Source organism: Oncorhynchus clarkii, chromosome 17, assembly GCF_045791955.1.
Source record: "Oncorhynchus clarkii lewisi isolate Uvic-CL-2024 chromosome 17, UVic_Ocla_1.0, whole genome shotgun sequence".
NCBI classification, from domain to species: Eukaryota; Metazoa; Chordata; class Actinopteri; order Salmoniformes; family Salmonidae; genus Oncorhynchus; species Oncorhynchus clarkii.
In genome coordinates, this window is record NC_092163.1 from 19,273,629 (window position 1) to 19,291,489 (window position 17,861).

General features: G+C 43.8%; 1 protein-coding gene across 1 annotated transcript in view; it reads right to left on the bottom strand.

The window, feature by feature from the left end:
• The window catches only part of LOC139370452 (alpha-1,6-mannosylglycoprotein 6-beta-N-acetylglucosaminyltransferase B-like), a 169,630-nt gene extending 160,195 nt beyond the window's left edge, over positions 1–9,435 (bottom strand). The window contains exons 1-2 of the mRNA XM_071109943.1: positions 9,167–9,435; positions 2,903–3,015 (exon numbers count right to left, since the gene is read on the bottom strand). Coding sequence (XP_070966044.1) covers positions 2,903–3,015; positions 9,167–9,234 — 181 coding nt within the window. The 5' untranslated portion in view covers positions 9,235–9,435. The remainder of the gene's footprint in view (positions 1–2,902; positions 3,016–9,166) is intronic.
• Positions 9,436–17,861: the final 8,426 nt, after the last annotated feature.

Sequence of the window (17,861 nt, forward strand, 5' to 3'; positions counted from 1 at the left end):
ATAGACAAACCCCACAGCTCCCTCTGACTAGACAACCCCTAATAGACAAACCCCACAGCTCCCTCTGACTAGACAACCCCTAATAGACAAACCCCACAGCTCCCTCTGACTAGACAACCCTCAATAGACAAACCCCACAGCTCCCTCTGACTAGACAACCCTCAATAGACAAACCCCACAGCTCCTTCTGACTAGACAACCCTCAATAGACAAACCCCACAGCTCCCTCTGACTAGACAACCCTCAATAGACAAATCCCACAGCTCCCTCTGACTAGACAACCCCTAATAGACAAACCCCACAGCTCCTTCTGACTAGACAACCCTCAATAGACAAACCCCACAGCTCCCTCTGACTAGACAACCCTCAATAGACAAACCCCACAGCTGCTTCTGACTAGACAACCCTCAATAGACAAACCCCACAGCTCCCTCTGACTAGACAACCCTCAATAGACAAACCCCACAGCTCCCTCTGACTAGACAACCCCTAATAGACAAACCCCACAGCTCCCTCTGACTAGACAACCCCTAATAGACAAACCCCACAGCTCCCTCTGACTAGACAACCCTCAATAGACAAACCCCACAGCTCCCTCTGACTAGACAACCCTCAATAGACAAATCCCACAGCTCCCTCTGACTAGACAACCCCTACTTTACAAACCCCACAGCTCCCTCTGACTAGACAACCCCTAATAGACAAACCCCACAGCTCCCTCTGACTAGACAACCCCTAATAGACAAACCCCACAGCTCCCTCTGACTAGACAACCCCTAATAGACAAACCCCACAGCTCCCTCTGACTAGACAACCCCTAATAGACAAACCCCACAGCTCCCTCTGACTAGACAACCCTCAATAGACAAACCCCATAGCTCCCTCTGACTAGACAACCCCTAATAGACAAACCCCACAGCTCCCTCTGACTAGACAACCCCTAATAGACAAACCCCACAGCTCCCTCTGACTAGACAACCCTCAATAGACAAACCCCACAGCTCCCTCTGACTAGACAACCCTCAATAGACAAACCCCACAGCTCCCTCTGACTAGACAACCCCTAATAGACAAACCCCACAGCTCCCTCTGACTAGACAACCCCTACTTTACAAACCCCACAGCTCCCTCTGACTAGACAACCCTCAATAGACAAACCCCACAGCTCCCTCTGACTAGACAACCCTCAATAGACAAACCCCACAGCTCCCTCTGACTAGACAACCCCTACTTTACAAACCCCACAGCTCCCTCTAACTAGACAACCCTCAATAGACAAACCCCACAGCTCCCTCTGACTAGACAACCCCTAATAGACAAACCCCACAGCTCCCTCTGACTAGACAACCCCTACTTTACAAACCCCACAGCTCCCTCTAACTAGATAACCCCTAATAGACAAACCCCACAGCTCCCTCTGACTAGACAACCCCTAATAGACAAACCCCACAGCTCCCTCTGACTAGACAACCCTCAATAGACAAATCCCACAGCTCCCTCTGACTAGACAACCCCTAATAGACAAACCCCACAGCTCCCTCTAACTAGACAACCCCTAATAGACAAACCCCACAGCTCCCTCTGACTAGACAACCCCTAATAGACAAACCCCACAGCTCCCTCTGACTAGACAACCCCTAATAGACAAACCCCACAGCTCCCTCTGACTAGACAACCCTCAATAGACAAACCCCACAGCTCCCTCTGACTAGACAACCCCTAATAGACAAACCCCACAGCTCCCTCTAACTAGACAACCCCTAATAGACAAACCCCACAGCTCCCTCTGACTAGACAACCCCTACTTTACAAACCCCACAGCTCCCTCTGACTAGACAACCCCTAATAGACAAACCCCACAGCTCCCTCTGACTAGACAACCCCAATAGACAAACCCCACAGCTCCCTCTGACTAGACAACCCCTAATAGACAAACCCCACAGCTCCTTCTGACTAGACAACCCCTACTTTACAAACCCCACAGCTCCCTCTGACTAGACAACCCCTACTTTACAAACCCCACAGCTCCCTCTGACTAGACAACCCTCAATAGACAAACCCCACAGCTCCCTCTGACTAGACAACCCTCAATAGACAAACCCCACAGCTCCTTCTGACTAGACAACCCCTAATAGACAAACCCCACAGCTCCCTCTGACTAGACAACCCCTACTTTACAAACCCCACAGCTCCCTCTGACTAGACAACCCCTAATAGACAAACCCCACAGCTCCCTCTGACTAGACAACCCCAATAGACAAACCCCACAGCTCCCTCTGACTAGACAACCCCTAATAGACAAACCCCACAGCTCCTTCTGACTAGACAACCCCTACTTTACAAACCCCACAGCTCCCTCTGACTAGACAACCCCTACTTTACAAACCCCACAGCTCCCTCTGACTAGACAACCCTCAATAGACAAACCCCACAGCTCCCTCTGACTAGACAACCCTCAATAGACAAACCCCACAGCTCCCTCTGACTAGACAACCCTCAATAGACAAACCCCACAGCTCCCTCTGACTAGACAACCCTCAATAGACAAACCCCACAGCTCCCTCTGACTAGACAACCCCTACTTTACAAACCCCACAGCTCCCTCTGACTAGACAACCCCTAATAGACAAACCCCACAGCTCCCTCTGACTAGACAACCCCTAATAGACAAACCCCACAGCTCCTTCTGACTAGACAACCCCTAATAGACAAACCCCACAGCTCCCTCTGACTAGACAACCCCTAATAGACAAACCCCACAGCTCCCTCTGACTAGACAACCCCTACTTTACAAACCCCACAGCTCCCTCTGACTAGACAACCCCTAATAGACAAACTCCACAGCTCCACTTAGATAGGGCCAGCGACACACACACACTCACACAAATAGTGTTTTCTCTACCTTCTGTCCGGATGGTGAAGGGGGAATCCCCAAGCCTCTTGGCTGAGAACTGGCCCCCCAGGGAGGTCATTAGAAAACACAGGCTGAAGAAGCCGATCCCCACCACAAATATCCTGGATGGAGGGTTGGGAGGGAAGACAAGAGAGAGGGAGAGGAGAGAGAACGCATGGACGAGAAGAGGGAGGAGAAGGAGAGAGAGTGGGAGAGAAGTGATGAAAGAGTGCGGGAGGGAGGAAAGTGAAATATTGTTGATGAGAAGAGAGAAGTATGAAGAGATAGGACAAAGGGAGGAAGAGAAGAAAGGAACAGTCAGAAAGCAGATCAAGGACAGCAGCACAGTAAAGAACATACATTAGGAAACACAGGCAATTAGACCGACCCAGCTGAGGAAATGAAAGTCAAAACGTCAGGGAACATTTTAGTTCCCGTCTCCATCCCCCTGCTAACTGGCACCCCCATCCAGGCATTCTCAGGTTCCCCAATTAGGGACAAGCAGCTCCTTCCAAAATACTGATAATTGATGTATTGTGTCACGCACACCAGAGATAAAGAGGAGGCTTCCTCCTTCATTCCCCACGGGGCTAAACGAACGATGCCGGCTGGCTGGCACATTCTGTAACGGACTATGACAGTGAGTAGGGGAGGAGAGGAGTATACGTTGCCCACGCTTCATTCTACCTAGACATCCCTGTATGCAGAGTATGCTACAGTAGATAAACAACCGCCTCTATCCACCACTACTTGTGCATGTCTACACAGTCAGATACAGTATGCCTCTACACTTATGCATTCTCGGAGCAAGAGCATTGGACCGTTATAGTACGTACAGTAGCAAATGATGCAGTGCTAGCCACATACTGTATGCCTTTGTTACTGTGCCAGCAGAGGAAAGCTAGAACTCACAATAGCAAGACAAATGATTGAATAATTCATGCTGTAGCTTGACTCTGAAGCGGAGCGAGTGGAGTTTGGTAGAACGCTGGATTCCGTGAAAGTTTTGACACTCCATGAACAGTAAACAGCATTGTCATGTGAGTTCAGATTTAACATACTGGGATAATTGCAAGATATTGAATGTAGAACGATGCTGTCAAGAGTGATAAAGAACGGGGGGGGGGGAAGGGGGGGGCTCAGTCCGGCTTTCAACTTACTCTTGAAAGTTGTGATTGTGGAACGTGAAAGGTACAATTTTGAAATGGAGTATTGCATCATCAGTTGTCCTCTTGGCATGTCAGTCATTGCATCCCTTTAGAGAGCTATTTATAACTTGTCGGAATTGTCCAGATCAACCAGCCCATGTCAGCTAATGTTTTTTAGCCCATAGATTTGTTTGTCATTTTTCGAGTCACTCAAATATCACATGAATACACATTAGACATGGCAAGACATAGAAAGTGAGCGTTAAAAACGACATCTTTTCTCTTCACCCCGTGAACAAAATGTGTAGAACTGCAGAAAATAAGCTTTAAAACCTGCAGAATGTTCTCTCCGCCAACAAGAGGGGTATTAGTTTGTGTCATGAACAGTGCTTGTGCCTACACAAATAGACGTGGTGTGCACCCACAGGGGGGGGGGGGGGGGCTCAGGATGTTCCCCAATGGTGGAAGGGGGAGGGGGGCTGAGCGAAAAGGTTTAGGAACCCCTGATTTAGACAGAGCATAATGACAGAATAAGAAGTTGAGGTAGGGAAACCATAAAAATATCAGCCTAGAACAAACAGCATGGAGACATTCATTATTGACTGTAGATATTTATTTTTCCCCGGGAAATGGAACATTGTGAAATATTGAAATATTACATCCATCTGCTCCAGCATACTGTGCGAGTACGTCTGGATGATTCAATCTCTGTCTGGGGGAGCGGAGAGACGAATCCTGTAACAGATTTGAATCCTATAACATATTTTTTTATCTGGCGAGGGGGGGGGGGGGGTTGGATTACAGCAGGGTGTATCTTGGATTATCGTCCAGTAGCCCTAACTGGGATTGGGATTATTTACCTGGCTATGACCATCTGGTCACAAAGCTATTTGAGAGTCATAGAGTTGTGGGGTGCGTCCTAGTACTGTTGAATGACTTCATTTTCTGTTCCCTTTCCTTTGGGCCACTGACCATAGGCAGGTACAGTAGTTAACAGTGGAGGCTGAGGGGAGAACGGCTCATAATAATGAGTAGCGGAACAAATGGAATGGCAGCAAGCAGCTGGAAACCATGGAAACCATGTGTTTGATGTATTTCATACCAAATCACTCCGACCATGCTGCTTCTACCAATCCATTTCGTTCAGGTCAGTGAGTAAACTAAGGGAAATAAGGGGACAAGGACAGCAATGTAATACTATGTGGACGCAGTCAAACTCAGAGGGAACAGGAGCTGATTAAATGGAAAAAGCAAAGGGCTCAAGTCAACTTCTCTTTCTAATCCCTCATTTCCCAAACTTCTCCCTGTGACCTTTGGGCTTCTTTGGGCTCTATAATCCTGAACAAGGCCATATGGAGTGTGTGTGTGTGTGTGTAATGTGTATGTATGTGTGTGTGTGTGTGTATGTGTGTGTGTGTGTGTGTGTGTGTGTGTGTGTGTGTGTGTGTGTGTGTGTGTGTGTGTGTGTGTGTGTGTGTGTGTGTGTGTGTGTGTGTGTGTGTGTGTGTGTGTAATGTGTATGTGTGTATACATAAGTATGCTTTGCCATGGGCACGTGTACGTTGTCCCTAATGCTTCTGCATGGTGATGCAGTGTTCTTTTCAATGATGTGTGCTTCGGAGTGCATGTCTGTCAAAGCACTGCGCCCCAGTCCCGTCTCAGGGCGATCGATTCCATCTTTCCTCCCTTATTGTTTATCCCTATTTCAAAGCCCCTCCATGAGGGTGATAGAGGACCTAAGGGTGATAGAGGGCCTGAGGGTGATAGAGGACCTGAGGGTGATAGAGGGCCTGGGGTGATAGAGGACCTGAGGGTGATAGAGGACCTGATGGTGATAGAGGACCTGAGGGTGATAGAGGGCCTGAGGGTGATAGAGGACCTGAGGGTGATAGAGGGCCTGGGGTGATAGAGGACCTGAGGGTGATAGAGGACCTGATGGTGATAGAGGACCTGAGGGTGATAGAGGGCCTGAGGGTGATAGAGGACCTGAGGGTGATAGAGGACCTGAGGGTGATAGAGGGACTGAGGGTGATAGAGGACCTGAGGGTGATAGAGGACCTGAGGGTGATAGAGGACCTGAGGGTAATAGAGGACCTGAGGGTGATAGAGGACCTGAGGGTGATAGAGGACCTGAGGGTGATAGAGGACCTGAGGATGATAGAGGACCTGAGGGTGATAGAGGACCTGAGGGTGATAGAGAGGTGATAATAAAGGAGGATTAGACACAGGGCCTGCCGGACTCCTCTCTAATTAAAACGCTTAAAGTAAATGCTTGGGTCGGGTAATTGGATCAGACGCACAGATCCGCTATCTCCTAATTGGCTTGCAGCACGTACCTACGCTTATCAGATCTCGCCCCCAGGTTGATTGAAGTGAACCGGCGGTTGGGTTGTTTGGTGCTCAGCAGACAGTTTTCGAATAATTTGGTAGGCTGTTTTTTTCTGCAGTCTTCCGCTTACGCTCATTGTTACTGATGTTAATGGGACAATTAGGATTGCCCTCTGTATAATGATTTTTTTAATGATTTGTTTTGAATGTAGGCTAGTTCACAGAGGCAGACCAATTCTGACATTTTTACCACTAATTGGTCTTTTGAGGGTAGTTGATTTTTTCCCTAGTTTACATTCCCTCTTCTGCTCGTATTTCCCATGTAAGCAATGGCTTTACTTACTCTTGTTATTACCCTAATAAAGTTTAGAAAGCAAACCTTGTGAAGGTATGGTGTGGCTATTATTAAGCTTTAGCTACTGCAGGCCTATGATATGAAGGCAGTTGTGCCACGGTGCTCAAACTGACTATGACGGTTGAACTTGAGGTGAGGAAGACTGTTTCAGGCCTACCAGAGTTACTCCTATAATCTAACAATATAATGCTTATCTTTATACAAAAAATATATATGTCAAATCTTTGTCTATATATGTATTTTTTAAATGACATTTTATATATATATATATTAATCCAAACTGTGCAGTGGCCAATTGAGGAATGGAAAGAGACATCTGTTAAAAAACACTAAAAAGTTTAATGACATTCGGAGATTGTCAAGCCAAGCCTTCGATACTGAGTAAGGAGGGATGTGCTTTCTGTTTGTCTAGATTGACAGTCTATTTATTTCTGGTGTTGAAGTGATATTGAAGTGCCCAAAGTCAATATACGTTGTTTCATTGGTTGCGTGTTGCATTGACACAAAAACCTGTTGGTGGAAAATGTGTTGCATATATTTTATATAATTAGAAATATAGCGTCAAAATGTTGAAAATGTGATTGCCTGCAGTCGGCTCTGATCGTAGTGTAATCTAAATGCAGCCTGATTGAACCTCAAATCTGTACACTAGGATTTGAGGTCAAAGCCTTTGAACCAGAGAAAATGATAAGGGTTTATAAAAAATATAAACATTTTTACAGAATGGAGAATTTATATCAATGTTAACCCCTTGGGGGACAGGCCGAGACAATGGAGAAAATCCGGATGCACTACAGAAGGATGGCAGACCGTGACAGACTGACTTGTTATTCCAATGGTTAACGTGTATAAAATACCCCCTTCATATCTACAGTACAGTGCCTTCAGAAAGTATAAGTGCCTTCAGACTTATTCCACATTTTCTTGTGTTACAGCTTGAATTCAAAATTGATTAAATATCATCTGTTCACCCATCTACACACAATACTCTATAATGACAAAGTGCAAAACAAATTTTTAGACATTTTTGCTAATTTGTGCAAATTAAATACAGAAATGGCTCATTTACATAAGTATTGACACCCCTCAGTCAATACTTTGTAGAAGCATCTTTGGCAGATATTACAGCTGTGAGTCTTTATGGGTAAGTCTCTAAGAGCTTTCTACACCTGGATTGTGCAACATTAGCCCATTATTTTATTTTTTTATTCTTCAAGCTCTGCCAAATTGGTTGTTGATCATTTCTAAACAACCATTTTCAGGTTTTGCCATAGATTTGAAGTAGATTTAAGTCTAAACTGTAACTCGGTCACTCAGGAACCTTCTTTTTAAGCATTTCAGTATAGATTTGGCCTTGTGTTTTAGGTTATTGTCCTGTTGAAAAATGTATTAATCTCCCAGTGCCTGGTGGAAAGCAGACTGAAGCAGGTTTTCCTCTAGGATTTGACCTGTGCTTAACTCCATTCCGTTTATTTTTTATTCTGAGAAACGCCCCAGTCCTTAACCACTACAAGCATACCCATAACATGATGCAGCCACCACTCTGCTTGAAAATATGGAGAGTGGTACTCAGTGATGTCAATTGCATTGACAAATGTTATGCTGTATTACTTCAGTGCCCCGTTGTAAACAGGATGCATTATTTTCACTGAGTTAAAGGTTAGTATTGTGGAGTAACTACAATGTTGTTGATCTGTCCTCAGTTTTCTCCTATCACAGCCATAAACTCTAACGGTTTTAAAAGTCACCATTGGCCTCATGGTGAAATCCCTGAACGGTGTATTTCCTCTCTCCAGCAACTGAGTTAGGAAAGACCCTTGTATCTGGTGGACTAGGTGTATCGAAAAACATGACTCAATTTTGACATTATGGGGTATTGTGTGTAGGTCCTGGTCAAAAGTAGTCCACTATATAGGGAATGTGGTGCCATGCTAATGAAGCAAACCAAGCGATAAGCATCTTATTACCGCTCGTTAGCTCGCTAGGTTGATAATGCGCTTTACGTGCTTCCTGTCGACATACGGATACAGCTGTGAACACGGGAATGTCATCTCTAATTTAATCTCGTTTCTCTGTTAGAGGAGGGAAAAAAACAGCTGGTGTTGTCGGGAGACTCCGTCAACAGATTACCAAACACACTCACGCGCATGCAGGATGGTGGATGAAAACACCCATGCAGGCACACGTACTGCTGCCAATGTATCCGTTTATTGTAATATAATTATGGTCAGGGATTAGGTGTAGCCTATAGACATGCTGGTGATTCAATACATTAATTCTCGTCATTGATTAGGTTAAATGACAAATAACCTTTAAGTTAAATAACAATAAATTGGGCTTTTAAAAATAAATGTGCTATTCCATGACAATATATTAATTTGTAATAAATGAATACCAAAGCCTAGAGTGGAAATATTAGGCTACACATTCTTTGTCTCTTACCTGAAAGGTTTGAACGTCACAAGCCATCTTCTAACCATTATTTTACCGTCGATGTTGCCAGTAATCATTTCCCAAAACACGCAACCAAACAAGCGACCCCCGACATCGTTAACCTCGCAACCTGGGCCTCAACTAGGTGCTGAAACTGCTGCACGCCGCCTGCGTTTTAGGGATTCAACGTTTTAGGGGTTCAACTCCCAGAAAATAGTCAGATGTGAGATTTTATCCATAAGTTTTCGTTTAATTGAATCCGCGAACAGTATCTTAAACCAGAGTTCTGACTTCTTGAAATCTGAGCGAAGTCTGTGTTTTTAATCCTACGTTTTAGATTGCATTATGTCACTTTGCAAATTTTTAAAAAATCCCGATTTTAGTCGCTGCAGATTGTCCGGGTAACTGGAACGATATGGTCTGCCGCGTATTAGAGCAGCATTCCTCAAAGCAGATGTGGAAGAAAATTTAGACCGAATCAGTGCAACTTGGTCTCCAAAATCCCTGTTCCCAATATGTACACTCAGAGAACGAAGTCTATTGGGTGCCTTTCCTCTCCGAAGAAAGCAATGAACTAATGCGCCTTAGAGCGTTTGTCCTCCCGTATCCTTTGAGGGCTTTACTCAACCTCCTTTCCACGCGAGTGCTTTTGGGTGTCTGGTTCGGGAGGGTTGAGAAATTGAGGTGCGTTTGATAGTTAGGGTGCTACCTTAAGCACACGATTCGTTATAGCGCCATCTACGGTTTTTGTTCAAGACACCGTGTGCCACCAGTGACATTTATATCATTATATTAATAGTATATTAAAGTTTTGCTGACTTAGATAATTATTGTGCAAAAATAGAACATTTCGTTACCATGCCTTGCATTGGTAATTTTATAATATTGCATATTGTAAAACTATTTGTCCGGTAGCTCTTTCAAACAAATATTTGTGTAAACTACTCATATTCCAATGTCTCTTCAAATAAATGCCACGCTGATAGCCCATCCAGCGGCGGAGATGTTAACCCTCCGTTATAGCAGTCTATTTCAGGACCATGGACAGCGACCAAACTCTACGTCGATTCGGATGCAACAGTGACACCCAGCGGTCACTTGAACGGCGAACACATAGATTCGCTTCATAATAACGACATTCCCTTATATTATACTGCAATGTTGCTTCATTGGTATAGTGTTTATATATGCATCCAGAATACACTGAGTTGTCCTCTATTAAGGTAAGAAGTTGGTGGTTTGATTAACTATAAACTTGTAAACGGACACTGCATTTGTGGCATTTCATCTAGGGAAGATACAGTAAATCGTTGAGCTGCTCAAACCGCTGAACGTGAAACTATCATCAGAATTGCTTCTGACACACAATAAGCTATAAGACTACTCTGCACATTCCCTGTGGGCCTGGAATGGGCCGGGGTATAAAAAACAACACCAAAAAGGAGAGAAAATCATATTCAGACACATCACAAGTCCCTTCACACTTTCCAGCTCTCTGAATCACTGGTGCAGTGGAGCAGAAATCAGCACAGAGCGAGTCAGTGAGAGCAGATCTGTAGGGGCCCAAATGCAGATGACAGAAAATAGAAATCTCCAGCCCAGTCATGCATGAGAGAGAGACACTGATGTGTCATTTTGACTGACAGGCAGCACATTGGCCCTCCAAATTAAGGTACATGATCACTGGTTCAGGGACTCTGTCTTGGTCTATCCTCAGTCTGTTGTGGAAAAAACACTATTGTGAATTAGGGATACCTGTTATGATGATTTTACACTCCCTACCGAAATGCGGACCATGTGTTGCTTCCAGCCTGTCACAAATGGATGACAAAATATAATTCTACTATATCCTTTCCATGTCCCCTGCAACTTCTTGTGGATGTTTGCACACACACACACACACACACACACACACACACGAGAAAAGAGATCAATGCAGTCTAAAGATCATTCTGTCACAGACATACACTCATTTGCTCTGCAGTGGCATGGGGCTCCACTCCTCACAGTGGGCGCAAATAACCCTTAACGCCATTGGCGGTTTACTGAGGCACGTAGTGTTATGGCTAAACCTGCTCCGTGTACAGTTCTGCACCATAGTGGATCCAACCCAACGTTCAGTACCTGCTGTCATTCTGGTACTCAACGCACAATGGCAACCATCATTATAGCTGCAGACTGTGCAAGAGTGTATACATCCCTGGTCCTTGTCAGAGTGTTATGCTTGAGGGATGTATAACATTGAAATCAGCATAACTGGTGTCATCCATATACCATACCAATACACTGTAACAGTAGACAGAGACAGGAGGGAGTATGGTGCCAGCATCAGTAACAGAGAAAAGAAGCCATTTAACTTCTTTTTTTTTAAAGCTAGAGAAATTACCAGGGGCCTCATTTATATTTTTAAAAAAAAATAGATTTATACTTGAACTTAGTCGTAAGATCATTTCCGATAGTGTGCTTACGTTGGATTCACAAAAGACACTTGCTTACGCAGGTTTTAAGAAGCCCATTTGCCATTTACGCACCTGTGATCTATAAATCTCAAATGACCGTAAAATTGACGGCACCTGCCCTTCAGCAGTCCGATGGTGCGCTCTACAACCGACCTTGTTCTGCCGTACGCCAAATTGTAGCGTATTTCCTCTGTTGTTCTGCGACCACCTAATCGTTGTGTTACATTATTTTGCACGGTTAATGGGCTGTTATACATATTTTTTTAATAACTCACCGAGAAGCCACCCGCCTCCACTCTCACCAGCTTCTAGACGCAGGCCTACTCTGAGGTGGCACAGAATGAACGAGTGGTGCGTAGACCCTGGCCACTTGGAGCATACATTGAGTAGTCGCATACAGGCATCACCAATTATTTGAACATTCAATGAATGGAAATTATTCCTGTTAACATATATCTGTTCATCTACAGACGGTGCGCGTAAGGCAATATGTGTGCAGTTAACTGCACTTATGACCCCTGGGAAATTAAATGAGCGGACAAACTCGGCTTTCTCGCGCGTCTGTTCGTCGGCTGAAAATGGGAAACTAATGTATCTCGTGGACAATACGTGTGGAATCACCTCGATCACCTGTGGCAGGATGCGGCTGAATGATGGCTGTGATATACCCACGTACAAATCTAACAGAACATTTATTGGGAGACAATAGCGATTTACAAGCCATGGATCATCATGCGCAAAAAAGTAATTCCGGTCTTTGAAAACTCTCTCCCTTCCATAAGCACGGTTTTCAATGTCTTCCAATAACGCAAGAACAGCCATGGTTACTTTTTTCTAATTTGACACACTATTTATAGAACATCCATCCTGTTTTTAATTCAAAACACCTAGCGTCTGGCAATTAATTCCTCACACCTTTAATGGATCATTCTTAACAAATTGTTCATAAAGCTGCCGCAAAGTTCACTACAGGCTTGGACGTACATTGGGGAGAACAAGTATTTGGTACTCTGCCGATTTTGCAGGTTTTCCTACTTACAAAGCATGTAGAGGTCTGTAATTTTTATCATAGGTACACTTCAACTGTGAGAGACGGAATCTAAAACAAAAATCCAGAAAATCACATTGTATGATTTTTAAGTAATTCATTTGCATTTTATTGCATGACATAAGTATTTGATACATCAGAAAAGCAGAACTTAATATTTGGTACAGAAACCTTTGTTTGCAATTACAGAGATCATACGTTTCCTGTAGTTCTTGACCAGGTTTGCCACACTGCAGCAGGGATTTTGGCCCACTCCTCCATACAGACCTTCTCCAGATCCTTCAGGTTTTGGGGCTGTCGCTGGGCAATACGGACTTTCAGCTCCCTCCAAAGATGTTCTATTGGGTTCAGGTCTGGAGACTGGCTAGGCAACTCCAGGACCTTGAGATGCTTCTTACGGAGCCACTCCTTAGTTGCCCTGGCTGTGTGTTTCGGGTCGCTGTCATGCTGGAAGACCCAGCCACGACCCATCTTCAATGCTCTTACTGAGGGAAGGTTGTTGGCCAAGATCTCGCGATACATGGCCCCATCCATTCTCCCCTCAATACGGTGTAGTCGTCCTGTCCCCTTAGCAGAAAAGCATCCCCAAAGAATGATGTTTCCACCTCCATGCTTCACAGTTGGGATGGTGTTCTTGGGGTTGTACTCATCCTTCTTCTTCCTCCAAACACGGCGAGTGGAGTTTAGACCAAAAAGCTCTATTTTCGTCTCATCAGACCACATGACCTTCTCCCATTCCTCCTCTGGATCATCCAGATGGTCATTGGCAAACTTCAGACGGGCCTGGACATGCGCTGGCTTGAGCAGGGGGACCTTGCGTGCGTTGCAGGATTTTAATCCATGACGGCGTAGTGTGTTACTAATGGTTTTCTTTGAGACTGTGGTCCCAGCTCTCTTCAGGTCATTGACCAGGTCCTGCCGTGTAGTTCTGGGCTGATCCCTCATCTTCCTCATGATCATTGATGCCCCACGAAGTGAGATCTTGCATGGAGCCCCAGACCGAGGGTGATTGACCGTCATCTTGAACTTCTTCCATTTTCTAATAATTGCACCAAAAGTTGTTGCCTTTTCACCAAGCTGCTTGCCTATTGTCCTGTAGCCCATCCCAGCCTTGTGCAGGTCTACAATTGTATTCCTGATGTCCTTACACAGCTCTCTGGTCTTGGCCATTGTGGAGAGGTTGGAGTCTGTTTGATTGAGTGTGTGGACAGGTGCCTTTTATACAGGTAATGAGTTCAAACAGGTGCAGTTAATACAGGTATTGAGTGGAGAACAGGAGGGATTCTTAAAGAAAAACTAACAGGTCTGTGAGAGCCGGAATTCTTACTGGTTGGTAGGTGATCAAATACTTATGTCATGCAATAAAATGCAAATTAATTACTTAAAAATCATACAATGTGAATTTCTGGATTCCGTCTCTCACAGTTGAAGTGTACCTATGATAAAAAATTACAGACCTTTACATGCTATGTAAGTAGGAAAACCTGCAAAATCGGCAGTGTATCAAATACTTGTTCTCCCCACTGTATATGTGTCCCAAACTGCTCGTAAATCACTAACTTGCAGATGGCTAGATTGTAGGCTTCTGGACAGGGCTGATAACCCTGTGTTGAAAAGGAGAAGCTGTTTGTGTGGTGAAAAGGGAGAGCGAATTGATTTGTGTCAAAGGCTTCCTCGCTTCTCGTTTGGTTTGATTTGAACAAAGAGCAAGAACACAGGCCATGCAGAACGTCATTTTAAATCCGTTGTTTTGCCAGCCAAAGTTGACAGTTGAGGTAAGGTTGATGTTGTTGGCTGGGGATACTCTGTTTTGAATCATGCACAATGATCACATACTCTACTGCCAATGTTACAGATCTAATTTAATTCACAATGGCACCTTGAGGAACTCTTCAGCTAGGAATGTGCTTTCACTGCTGAAAGTCTTTTTCCGTGGTATGTTAGTCCTGTAAATAGAAACCATACAGGAGAGTGGAGTTATGAGAAGCAGATTGTAATCTAGTATAGCATTTGTAGACAGAGTACACACATGATCCATATGTCCATGTTCGGCTTGGGATCTAGCTTTTTGACACATGGAGAACTTCAAGTAAGCTTTGATTCTGGGCTCAATGCCAAGCCAAACCTAAACTCAACCCAGCTTAGGAATCCTCACTATTGTGAATTAGTGAGACCTGTTATGTTTTTAACCGCACTAATTTGAACAGAGGATGAAAGCAATATTATTATATATATATATATATTTTTTAAATGTAACTAGGTAAGCCAGTTAAGAACAAGTTCTTATTTACAATGACAGCTTAGGAACAGTGGGTTAACTGCCTTGTTCAGGGGCAGAACAATATATTTATACTTTGTCAGCTCAGAAGATTTGATCTAGCAACCTTTCAGTTAGTGGCCCAACGCCCTGACCACTAGGCTACCTGTCTAGCAGGTGAGCACTGTTACCTATCCAGTACTTTGTGATGGAGTAAAGGTTACATAGGTATAGCAAAAGGAAGCCTATTTATATTATCAGTTCAATTTCCCTCGTCCTCCCTCTTCTCCTTGCTCCCCTAATAAAGACTGGCTAATTGGGTGTCCGGGAGTCGAGATAAACAAACAAAAACAATTCATTAAGACTGAACTGTAATTGAAAAAAAGTAGCTAATGAATAATCGTTAATCATTCTGTCTGCGTCTTAAATGACATCTTATTCCCTATACAGTGCACTATTTTGACTAGGACCCATAGGGCTCTGGTCAGAAGTAGTGCACTAAAGAGTGAACAGGGTGCTATTTGGGATGCAAACTCTGTTTCCCTCCTATCTGACCATTCTATCGTTTCTCATTCCAACAGCTTTTTGTTCCAATTAGCAATCTCTTTCTTTGGACTAACGGATATAAAAAGAGGGGGAGCGATACAGACAAATGGAGGGATGAAGAGAATCGATGGAGAAGTGAAGAAGAGACGTGTAGAGAGTAGACGTAACAATAACGGACATTGATCTATTTGTAATGAATGAGGGAAATCAGTGGGAAAGGGGAATACCTAGTCAGTTGTATCAAATGAATGCATTCAACTGAAATGTGTCTTCCACATTTAACCCGGTGTCTTGGAGGTTTGATTTTGTGTGTGTGTGTGTTTGTGTGTGTATACATGAGCATTCAGGAGGTGTTCTCAATCACAGGTGTAATAAAATTGCTAACATGTCCCTCTCATCTCTACCCAAATAATTTGGGTTCCCGGATCCTTTCACTTTATTTATTGCCAATCCAAGATGGTGTAGCAGTCGGAAGTGTGTTTGTCTTGTCCCGTCTTGTCCCATGACCTTACCTCAACTAGTTTCTTCGTTTTTTTCCGTATATATCTTAATCTCACTTAGTCTCACTTTCCATCTACAAACTGAATATACTTTCCTGCAACCCGCCTCCAAACGAGCTTCAATGCCATACAACACTCCTTCCGGGGCCTCCAACTGCTTTTAAATGCTAGTAAAACTAAATGCATGCTCTTCAACCGATTGCTGCCCGCACCCGTCCGCACACGCCCAACCGAATTGCATCGCTACTCTGGAAACTACAAATACCTTGGTGTCTGGTTAGACTACACTCTCCTTCCAGACACACATTAAGCATCTCCAATCCAAAATTAAATCTAGAATCAGCTTCCTATTTCGCAACAAAGCCTCCTTCACTCATGCTGCCAAACATACCCTCGTAAAACTGACTATCCTACCTATCTTTGACTTCAGCGGTGTCATTTACAAAATAGCCTCCAACACTCTACTCAACAAATTGGATGTAGTCTATCACACTGCCATCTGGCTCTGTGATGGCTCCAGGTCATCAATAAGTCTTTGCTAGGTAAAGCCCCGCCTTATGTCAGCTCACTGGTCACCATAGCAACACCCACCCGTAGCACCCGCACCAGCCACCAATTGTGCAAGTTCTCCCACTTAAAAAGATGAAAGAGGCCTGTAATTTTCATCATAGGTACACTTCAACTATGACAGACAAAATGAGAAAAAAAATCCAGAAAATCACATTGTAGGATTTTTAATGAATTTATTTTCAAATTATGGTGGAAAATAAGTATTTTCCACCATGTGATCTAGAATCACAATGTGATTTTCTGGATTTTTTTTTCTCATTTTGTCTGTCATAGTTGAAGTGTACCTATGATGAAAAGTACAGGCCTCTCTCATCTTTTTAAGTGGGAGAACTTGCACAATTGGTGGCTGACTAAATACTTTCTTGCCCCACTGTATTTCACTTCTGGTTAAATAAAGGTGAGATAAAAAAGATAAAACAGTATTATGAGGCTGCGTTGAGACAATGACTTATCAATGACCCAAGTCCAGCTCGGTTAATCCCTACAATTGTGTCTCTGAATCATCATAATGCTTTAGCAAATGTACATTACACCAGGGGCATTGGTAGCCACATTGGAAGTAACCTAATTTATGTCCAACTAACTTCCCTGAATGCCTCTGCTGATCTTACAGTTGTACAATTGTATGCAGCAATTGTGCCTATGAACCAGATTCATGCTGTTAGCACTGTGGCAGTGTGCCCTAGTACGAAGTCCACTGTGTGCAGCTCACCCTGCACTAACATAAATAACATGAGTATATCTACTTCTGATAAGCTTCCCAGTAAAGCAATGAAAACAAGCAAGCATTACAGAAAAGTGCTCAAAATAGCAAAAGTGCTCAAATTTCTTGTTAATAAACTATAGTTTTGGCAAATCTACTTTGTGCATGACACAAGTCATTTTTCCAACAATTGTTTACAGACAGATTATTTCACTTATAATTCACTGTGTTACAATTGCAGTGGGTCAGAAGTTTACATACACTAAGTTGACTGTGCCTTTAAACAGCTTGGAAAATTCCAGAAAATTATGTCATGGCTTCAGAAGTTTCTGATAGGCTAATTGACATCACTTGAGTCAATTGGAGGTGCACCTGTGGGTGTATTTCAAGGCTTACCTTCAAACTCAGTGGCTCTTTGCTTGACACTATGGGAAAAACAAAAGAAATCAGCCAAAACCTCAGAAAAAAACTTGTAGATCTCCACAAGTCTGGTTCATCCTTGGGAGCAATTTCCAAATGCCTGAAGGTACCACGTTCATCTGTACAAACAATAGCACGCAAGTATAAACACCATGGGACCACGCAGCCGTCAAACCGCTCAGGAAGGAGACTCTTTCTGTC